The 10,412-nt window shown below is 43.7% G+C and overlaps 1 protein-coding gene across 6 annotated transcripts in view; it reads right to left on the reverse strand.

The window, feature by feature from the left end:
- Window positions 1-9,268, reverse strand: part of LEF1 (lymphoid enhancer binding factor 1) — a 120,505-nt gene extending 111,237 nt beyond the window's left edge. For 4 of the 6 annotated variants that reach the window (XM_077778447.1, XM_077778445.1, XM_077778448.1 and 1 more), the window contains exons 1-3: window positions 8,901-9,268; window positions 6,520-6,586; window positions 4,987-5,120 (exon numbers count right to left, since the gene is read on the reverse strand). In XM_077778447.1, the coding sequence (XP_077634573.1) occupies window positions 4,987-5,120; window positions 6,520-6,586; window positions 8,901-9,113 (414 nt within the window). In that variant the 5' untranslated portion in view covers window positions 9,114-9,268. Of the gene's footprint in view, window positions 1-4,986; window positions 5,121-6,519; window positions 6,587-7,729; window positions 7,954-8,900 lie in introns of those variants that run through there. The other 2 variants (XM_077778449.1, XM_077778450.1) reach the window with 1 other exon arrangement.
- Between the last annotated feature and the right edge of the window lie 1,144 nt (window positions 9,269-10,412).

Raw genomic sequence — 10,412 nt, forward strand, 5'->3', positions numbered from 1 at the left:
CAGGATTTGTTTGAAACAGCAAAAACAACACAACAGGACTCAAAAGCTACAAAATTTTTTCAGTTGATATTATGAAAGAATACTTGTGGGGGGACAAGTTCAAGCCCAGAGGAGCCCGCCTGTAAGGTCCAATCTTGGTCCTGGTAAGTCACACATAAGTCTCCAACCCCAAGATAGACTGAATCAAAACAATGGGGCTGATGAGAGCAAGGTCAGGACCTGTATGGGGCAAGCCAATTTAGTGACATTGGGCTGTTCTCTTATTTTTAAGAATGAACAAGAAATTTCTAGTTATTTTGAAAAAAACATAACTGAATTAGGATCATAGTTTGGCTGTAAGAGTGATGCAAATACAGCGTTAGCTCCTGGAGGGTCAGATGTGGGTAGTATGGCTCCCTGGAACACCTGAATAAGCAAACCATTTGGTCCTGAGATATCTAAGATATATGAAGGAGGGAGAGGGCAGGGGTGGGAAGGCAGGGGGTTGTGTGGCATCAGCTTCCAATTATTCAGACTGAGATCCTTCCCTGCTTTGTAGCAGTACAATTAAAAATGTATCAAATGAATCAACTAGAAGAGTTTGAGGGCTCGGGGGAATTTCCCCACACATTCTCCTGATATACACATTCACATTTGAGATAGAACACATTTTCTAAAACTTAAATTCTGTGCTTCAGGTAAAGAGGAAAATTTAAGGTACCTAGCTTCAGAAAGTATGCAACTTAGATTAGAATATTTTAAATAATTGTTCACTAAATCAAATGAAGTAGCTTCTTGTAGTAAAGTGAAGACATCCCACCTTAAAAATCATGCTCAAAATATAAGCCATAGTCTCCCTTCACTCTTGAATTTTTACTTCTGTATTTTCAAAGCTATGCAGCAATGCACAGTGGTATAAGCGTAAGCTTACTGATAAGCGTAAGCTTACTTCTTAATTCAAGAGGTAGCAATGACAAAAATCAAATTTAAGCCGTTTGAAAGCAAATACAAACACAGGAGTAGGTTAAGATAAAGTCATAGTAGATCCCTATTATATTCTGTTCATCAGAAATCAAAATGATGTTTCTCTTAAGGTAAAAAACCATCCAATAAAACGGAGATGGTCAAAATAATGAAAAAAGATCCCCCAGCCATTTTAATAGCAATGTCTACTAAAAGTAAGAAAAACAGGAAACATGAAATGCAAACAGAAACATTGTCCTTTCCCACCTAAAAATCCATCCTCAGTATGAGCGTAAAGAAACCATGCAGTCGGCAGCACAGTGCTGACCAAGTGTTACTACTGTTGGTCTGATGACCCAGCTGCAACATTTGCTGTAGCTTCCTGCACTATGTCTGCTGCTTTTCCTTCCAGAGCAGCTGAAGAGAAATGAGATGCTTCTCTTCAGAGGTGTTAAAAAACTTGGGTTGTCTATGGGACAAATATAAGTCTGACACCTAAGATTAATAACCACAGTGCATCAGGCCAAAGGGAACTTTCACGATGTTGAAGCCAGCCAAACTCCCTCCCTGCTCACACGGTATTCAGTCACACAAGTGCCACGACCCAGCAGAGGTAACTTTTTTTTTATTAAAAAAATTTTTTAACGTTTATTTATTTTTGAGAAACAGAGTATGAGTGGGGGAGGGGCAGAGAGAGAGGGAGACAGAATCTGAAGCAGGCTCCAGGCTCTGAGCTGTCAGCACAGAGCACAATGCGACACGACACGGGGCTCAAACTCACGAGAGCTGTGAGATCAAGACCTGAGAGATCACGGCCTGAGCCAAAATCGGAGGCTGAACCAATTGAGCCACCCAGGAGCCCCTATTTTTTTCTTTTAATACTTTACCATTGGCCTACAGGGACTGCCCTAAATAATATTTACAGAAAAAAAGGCTTGGGAATATGCTTTTAATAAATTCTCTAGGGTCCTTCCTCTTAAATATTTAACAAGCTTCAGCATCTTCTTACTATGAAAACGACCAACTCAAGCCCAGGTTTACTGTGCTTTAAGAACTGACACCAAATGTGTTATTATTATAGATGTTTTCTTATTAGGCCTGATTTATGTGAACTGATAATCCTCATTTAAAATTCTCTGAGATACTCATTCATAAGATTCCTGGCATAAACACACCTCTAAGAATTCCAGTTCTGAAGGATATAATTAGCCAATTAAAATTTCCCTTCAGAAGGAAAAAAGCTGGATTGGCAAAGGTGGTTCTCTTGAGCAGGTAATACTGTACTTAGGCCACAGGTAAAAGCTGTGCAAGCATCTGTATGTCAGTATTTGGCTAAAAAGAGCAAAAAGCATATAGAATTGTTAAAATGAGCTACAAACAGAAACACTTCTGTGCATGCCAATTGGCCTCAGCTCGTATTCTCTGGATGTGTGCAGTTACCTATAAAATGGAAGATTCTGTGTGAGGAAGGGGTGGTCAGGGTCCCCCCCCAGATGTTTTTCTAGTCCTAACACCTGCGGGCAGCAGATGCAGTAAACAAGCAGTTGTTTGTAATGCAAATTCAAGTAACAAGGATTCCTTGGGGCTACCCCCACCTTCAGTTCAAACACAAATGGTCACCCAGCTCCTGACACCCTAGATGAAAACTTATCACTGAGTTTGTCACTTACACAAACACTAAGTCCTGCTAAGAAGAGAGTTAAAGAGCAAGAAAGCAGAAGCGCCATTAGGGGTGAATAAGAGAGGCTGCTTTCCGGTTAAGTGTTTTGGATCTCAGACACATTAAAAACAGCTGTTGGGTATTAAAAACCAAAGACTGCAACTGCCCCTAAAAAAAAGAAAAATGGACATAGCCTTGTGGTTAAAACTGAAAAGTTTCTATAATTGTGTAAACTGCAGAATATGGCAAGAAAATGTGCCTAAAATAAATACAGCCTAAAATGTAACAGAACACACCAAAGCAGCAGGTAACAGGGTAAGGTAACTGTTTCCTGACCACACCCCTTTCCTCCAATCTACACCCACCAACATTTATTCTGGCCACAAATCTTTCCTAAACAATGAATGACTGTTCAATTCACTGACCTCAAAATTTTAATACATATACTAACAATACATACCTTCTAGAAGAATTTCAAAATTATTNTTCAATATGCTTGGGGATAATTTATCCATACCAGATTTTTATTATATTGACTTTTACTGATTATCATTTTGAAAGGAGAAGTAGCTGAATTAAAGAATAAATCTCACAAATACTTATTAAGCATTAATTGTGTTTACAGCTGAAAAGTGTAAAATTGTTTTAGGGGTTACCTTTTATTGTTACCAGTGCAGAGACTATAATTTAGATTTGTCAGAAAGATTATTTGTTGTTCTAAAAAGACTTTCAACAGAAATCTTCATTTATCGCTTATCTAAAACATATCCTCCTCCTCACCATTCAAAAAAACCCCAACAAATCAGCCCAACTATAAAAGAAGTATCTGATATGTTTGCATATTTAGTTCAACAAATATAAAGTTTCCTACAAATCTTAAAACTCAGAAGCATTTATTTGAGGTGGTCTCTAAATATTAAACTGTATTTCCTTAATTAGTTAATATACCTTTTAGGCAGGAGATTTATATACATCACACAGACATCTCTATCATTAAATATTTGAAAAGCCTTTTAAAATAAAATATGAAAACACTATTTCACATAACAACCATCACAAGTTTGCCAAGATCACCATTTTAGCTGCTATATAAAAATTAGGAGTATCCTATTCTCTACTTGAAAGTTCAAATTTTTTTGAAATTTATGGGAAAATAATCATTAATTTCTATATCAGTGTCCATATATATTTCATATACCTATCACTCTAACAATCGAAGACTACAAATAATCACACAAATACTCTTATTTGCTCACAATTGATTCCTCTCTCTGCTACTCTGATGAATCTTTGAGATCTCCGATTCTGTTTACTGAGGTATTAACTCCAGTACTTTCCCCAGATGTCTGTGATTTTTTCCCCCCACTTAGTGGTAGCACCAGACTAGTAAGGCAAAGACCATAGGTTCCATTTTCACGATCCTGGATTTGTCTCCCTGGAGGAACAGACTGAAATCCTAATCCCCAAGACCCACACATACATGTTCTTTACTGGGAGTTCGGTGACAGAGGGAGAATAAGGCTGAAATAGGGTAAATATATCGGTGGATCAGTGAAAATCTATCACTACCATAGGAGGGACTATTCTCCCAGAGAATTCCATCACCAGCACTTTTCATATTCACATACTATACAAGTTATCCTTTAGATATTTTCCTCCTACGTAAATGAGGTTTTCACTTCCCAACAAAGAAAAATAGCATCAAATAATATATCTGAAATTCTTCAGTGTTAAACATTTGCATGATGCAGTTATAAGGCCACTGCACTTTTTAGAACTTTAAAAGTTAAGTGAGCCACGAGATAAAAAGAACAATTTCCATTAGGATTATCTTCAAATGATACTTTCTCAACAACTGACAGTAAAAATACCTCATCACTACCCACCAGATTTTTTTTTTTTTAAAACATTGGGTAATACAATAAAATGAAACACTGTTTTAAAAGCTGAAGTAACATTCTAAATGTTCAGCTACAAATGAGCTAAAGTAGTTCTGATTCCAGATAGCTTATGGGCAGTGAAAACTATACAATACTTAGTTAACTGAAAAGTTAAATCAGTTTTCTCCTGTCATCAGCATAAAAAGCACAATACTCATAATATCATGAATTTGTTGACTTGACTTTACTAGATTTCATGATAACTGGAGATCTGTTACTTATTAATCTTAACCAAAAAGCCAAAAGCGACAATTCCAAGAGCAAGACATCAAAAGTAGTCCTCTTTCAAGGCAGCCATTCTTCACAGCAGGTCTTATTTAGTAATGACCAATCACATATAATGAAAGTACTTCTAAAGTGTTTTAAAAAACAAACATTTTGCTAAAATACAAATTAACTTCCACTTCTGAAAATAATTTGCAACATCAGCGTGTTGTTACTCACTGTTCTTGGGATGGGTGGAGAAAGAGATCCATTTGACATGTATGGGTCATTATTCATATTTGGCATCATTATGTACCCAGAATAACTTGAGTAGGAGGGTCCCTTGTTGTAGAGGCCTCCATCTGGATGCTTTCCTATGAGAATCCAAATAACAATCAATGATGCATTTATTTCCTTTTTATATCACTGTATTTTTCATCTGAAAATCTAATAGTTCTATGACAAATCAGACCTTTTATAAAAGACTTGTTTACAAAATACTGTAACTGGATTAATATGCTCCATTTTAGATTGACAGTATTTATTCTCCTAAATGACTTAGCAGGGAAACAGATGTTTTAAAAACATGTGGTTCAATTTACTTCCACTACTGACGGGTGTTTTTACAAAAATAAGTGTTATTCATCTAACTTAATTTGTTCTAAAACTAACAAACTGGACCAAGAAATACAGGAGCAGGAAAAAACACTCACAAACCTGAAGCTGTATTATAAACATATTAGGCCATCTGGCTACACACACACACTCTTACACACCTGAAGTTATGCTGTACCTTATGGGCAAACTCAAAAATTCTACCTGTGCTTCTAGATTTCTAGAAAATGTCTGGATTTTACCGACAGAAAGAATTGTCTAGTACACGGGCAACTAATTGAATTTATAAAGGATTAACTCCAGGAGACTTAATTTTATGTACTACACCATTCTGCCAAAGACATTTGTGTGTGTTTAATATATACATTTCTTCTCTTTAATCTGTATAACTACTCTGCAGCTCAGAAGAAAGTCTGATATTATAGTTCTCTTCCTCTCTTCTCCTGGCTGACATATTATATGTATGAACACTTCATTCTGGTCAGGCCAATTGTAAGGAAAAGAGAACTGCAGACTATTTGAAATGAAAACCCTACGGATTATTTGATTATTTTAAGGTCACGGGGAACGCCCCTTAAATCTAATAAAATATATGCAATTTTTAAAATTTTGAGCAAGAATCAGAAATGGACAGAAAGTCTAACATGTTCCATATACAAAGAGCCTAATTTTAAGAATAAAGTTTTCCATTTTTACAAGTTAGATTCCATTTACTGAGCCATATTCCGTCCATGCATTCACTGCCTGCCTTGTCACTGTAACAAGAAACAGCAATTTTACAAAGGAAAATCCATTTGAAACTATTTCTTGTTGGAAAATAAATTGGTGTAGATTGTCACTCTATAACAATGCAGAACAAAAATACAAAAGATCCAAGCCAATAAGAACTTTGGCTAAAATAAGGAAAAGAGGAAAACTTATTATAGACATTTCCTCTTCCACATAGTCTGGAAGCCAACTCAAATCCAAAGGCCCCTTACTCATTCAAAGACAGTTTCAAAATTATGTAAATATACATTAGAAACAGGCAGTACGTTTGCTGGATTTTTTTTTCCCATTTTGTTAAAGTAGTGGGCAGTCACATCACACCTGATACTCCTATATTCACAAACTGCACGTGAGGTGATAAACTTGGGAGAAGTAAAATTAGTGCCTTACCGTCATCAGGGTGTTCTCTGGCCTTGTCGTGGTAGGGCTCCTGAGTGGGCTGTGCTTGTCTGGCCACCTAGCAGCAAGAGTCCCATGCCCCCCCAAAAAGAAAATCAACTTAAAGTTTGTGATAAGTGTGCATCCACTGGTAATTCAAAGGACCGGGTGCAAGTCAATCTACCCACTTTAGCAATCTAAAAGGGATAGGCTAGGGTTGAGAATGGGAAACCTTTCGCTTTTTCTTTTCCACACATATTTTCAGTGATTATTAGCTACCCAGGACTAGAAAGTACGAAAAATAATAAAAATAACAATACAGTAAATCTGGGAAAGGCCCACATGCTGCTCTGACTGCTGATTGCTACAATGCATCAAGGCTACTTGCATACCTAATGTGATAGGAGTCGGACTTAATGGGGTTCACCATTTTGATAGCTTCTCTAACCACAGTTCACTTCAATCAGTGCTGATTAAAATCGGGTTGAAATATCATTTTACAACCTAAAGGACAGTTTAAATAGAAACTAGGCACTCACAGACGGAGGTCTTAAGGCAACTTGTCCCAAGCAAGTCCTCGCAGGAGCCCCACTCCTTATAACCTACCATTGCTGGCTGAGTGCAAGAGGACAAGAAAAAAAGTGAACTATTTCTGTGGTTAAAGGGAGGAAAATTTGAGAGTTGGGTTATAAGCGTCTAAAAGGTAGGCCAGCTAATATCAATTCTGGTAACCACCATCCACCCAGACTCAACCACGTGCAAATCAGTGGTATCAGCCCTTCACCATCTTCCCTGGTCTGCCCCATGCCCACTTACCACCACAGCAAAGATTAACAGAGCCCTAATCCCTGGGTTCTATGCTTCAAGCTGGAAAGCCCTTCTTCCCAGAGCGGAAACGGAAAATGTGAAGCGGGTGGCAAATGTATTCATGGAGTAAGTAAGTACAGGCAAAAGGAGCAGGAAGAAAAAAAGAAGCTGTTCCACAAAGACTAGCGTGGCCTCTCAGTGTTTTTTTGGATGTTTTTGGTTCCTTGGACGTCCGTCCTCCGGGTAATCTACTACCCCCAATACATAGTCACAAACCTTTTAAGTGGGATTGGGTGTACTCTAGCCCCCCTCCCGACCCCCCTCAAATTGGCATGCTGGGATGAAAGATTCGAGGATAACGAACACCTTTGTGTTCTTGGAACCCAGGCCCCCAGCCTTCCAAATGCATACTCACCCCTGCCATTGGGATACAGAAGGTAACTCTGAAGAGTTCTTAAACGTGTTGTTTAAAACCAAAAATGTCCCCGCCCCCAAAACCACACGCTTTCTTTTTGGGGGCAGAAGGATGCCATTTAAGGGAAAAGGGTATATCCTCCAAGTTTCTTTGGAGGGAAAAAGCGTTGGCGAAATCATTTGAGTGTTAGGACTTTTCTACCGGATTTCCTCCAAAGCGTTTCCCAGTTGTTAACGGAGGGTGGCCAGGAGAGTGTCGAGTATCAGGGTCCATCCGCCCACCCCAGCCACCCCACCCCCTTCCCCCTTCCGAAACTCTCCGCCGCCTGAAATAGCCCTTCCGCGCGGTCCCGCTGGCGGCTCTCTCGCGCCGGCACGCACGTGTCTCTATTTACTCTACTTGGGTTACCTGCGCTATCGCCCGCAGCGGGCCAGAAGATCAGATAAAGCGCTTTTCACCCTTCCCAGTGGGTGCCCTGGCTTCCGCCACATCTCGACTCTCTCTTTTGGGGGGGGGGGGCATCGATTTAAGGCCTGATCCAGGCCCAAACTTACCCCAAATATTAGCGCTTTTTTACTTTAAATGACCAGGGTTGGAGACAAGTAGTGTTGGCGGCGGCACCGGGAGGCTTCCCGCCCTGGGGTGGCCCGGCCCGGGGCGCCCTCNGCCTCCCCTTCCTTTCTGACAGCGGCTCTGCTCGTCTCTGCCTAAGCCTTTGGTGGTTTAACGCACTTTTGCAGAGACATCTACCAAGAGAGGTAGCGGGTGCACTCTATTTTCCGTCCTACGGAAGAACTTCGCAGTGCTGTGCAGACATCCTCGCTGTAATGCATCGCACCCTCTCAACCCCACTAGAAAGCCCGCAGGCGAGACGTCAGGGGTTCAGGGCAGCTTCTGCCCACAAGCCAACAATTTTGTCATCGAACTTGAGAGTTGACCCACCTGGAATAACCTTCCCTGCACACCCCTCCACCTCCCACCGACACCCTCAGCCCCCACACATGAAGAAGGTTGGCCAGGAGGCCCACCCAGTCCCCCTCCCAACCCCCCGCCCCAGCAAACGAAGGACCTACTCCGGACCCCTCGGTCGAGGCCCCCAGAATCTCCTGCCCTCCTAATTTTACCGGGGACCCGGCGCGCCTCTCGGACCTGGGGTCGGCGGCCCGCTCACCTCGTGTCCGTTGCTGGCCGGGATGATTTCAGACTCGTTAACCAAAGAGGACTTGATGTCGGCTAAGTCGCCTTCCTCTTCGGGGTGACTGATCTCGGCGAAGATTTTCTCCTTCTGAGGGTCGCCCTCGTCCTTGAAGGGGATCATCTCGTCGGTGGCGCAGAGTTCCGGGTCTCCCCCGCCGCCGCCGCCGGCCCCGGAGAGTTGGGGCATCCCGACCGCTCTGGAATCTCCGCTCCGCCGGAGGAGCGCCCGAGGCGACAGCAGGAAAGACAGGGGCTCAGCGAAAGAGGAAGGAGAAAAAAGAGGTCTGGAAGGATGCGTGAGGGAGAAGAGCGGGCGGAAATGGGGCCGGCAGCCCGCGGGGGGAGCAGGGNTGCCCGGGGCCGCTGCAGCCCGTGCCTCCGGGGGCGTCTGCGCGGCGCGGCGCGCGCTAGGCTAGGCTGCCCCGGCGGCCACCCCACGCCCCCAGCGTCTCCAGGGTCTGCGCGCCAAGGAGGCCGGTTCCGGCGGAGGCACGACTCTCCCAAGTGCAGAGGAGGGTCCGTCGGCGCGTCTGTACGCAGATCTCTCCACCCTAGCTTCCCTGGTTGCCAATTTGGGAGTTTGTTTTCCGAGAAAGGAGGCAAGCTGGGCAAAAAGGCTCCGTTTGCCTCAGCAGAGAAGGTGCAAGGAGAATCAGAAGATAACGAAAAGTCCACTTCCTGGAGGATAAAAAAAAAATTAAAGAGCCGCCCGGGTTGGAGATGTCCGTTTTAGAGCTTCTTATTTCCTTCCCTTTCGCTTCGGTTTTCCTTCCCCGGGCGCATTTAATCTGCTGGAGGAGGAGGAGGTGGAGGAGGAGGAAAAGGAGGAGAAGGTGGGGGAGGAGGGAAGAGAAAGAGAAGAAGTTTGCCAAGAATAAAGTTTGTGCGGGCGAGCTCTGGGAGTCGGCGGTGAAGGGTACGGCGGGGTCTCGGGGAGTCACAGCAGGGGCCTCGGACCCATATGTTTCTGCGTGGAGCTCGAGCCGACACACACACAGCCCCGACCCCTCTTTGTTCCCGGCTCGAGTTTCTCAGTCTGGCGCTCTCGCTCGCCGCTCTCCACGCCTCCGCCGGGCCGCTCTGTCAAAGCAATGAGCTGCACCCTTCGGGTTCGCCTGGCCGAGGGGAGGAGGGGGGTGCCCTGAGCTTGGCCGCGTTCGAGGTTCCGGTCGCGTCCGGGCTCCTCGGACCGAGAGGGCTCAACCGCGGTCCCTCCTCCGCACCCTGCCCCGCAGGTGAGCGGCTGCGCCTCCCCACTGCTTCTCCTCCTCCCGCGCCTGGCTGGCGCTGAAAAGCTACCCACTTGCGTCGCTTCTCCTCCCCCTCCCCTCCCCCGCCTCCAGCTCTCCTTGGCCGCCCGCTGGGAGGGGGGGGTGGCGAGAAGGAGGTGGTGATTGAGGACTTTTTTTTTTCTTTTCCCAGAGCCTGTAGGACGAGTCTTAGTGGGGGTGTGTGTGTGTGTGTGTGTGTGTGTGTGCGCGCGCGC

This window comes from Crocuta crocuta, unplaced genomic scaffold (assembly GCF_008692635.1).
Source record: "Crocuta crocuta isolate KB4526 unplaced genomic scaffold, BGI_CrCroc_1.0 scaffold587, whole genome shotgun sequence".
Classification (NCBI taxonomy): domain Eukaryota; kingdom Metazoa; phylum Chordata; class Mammalia; order Carnivora; family Hyaenidae; genus Crocuta; species Crocuta crocuta.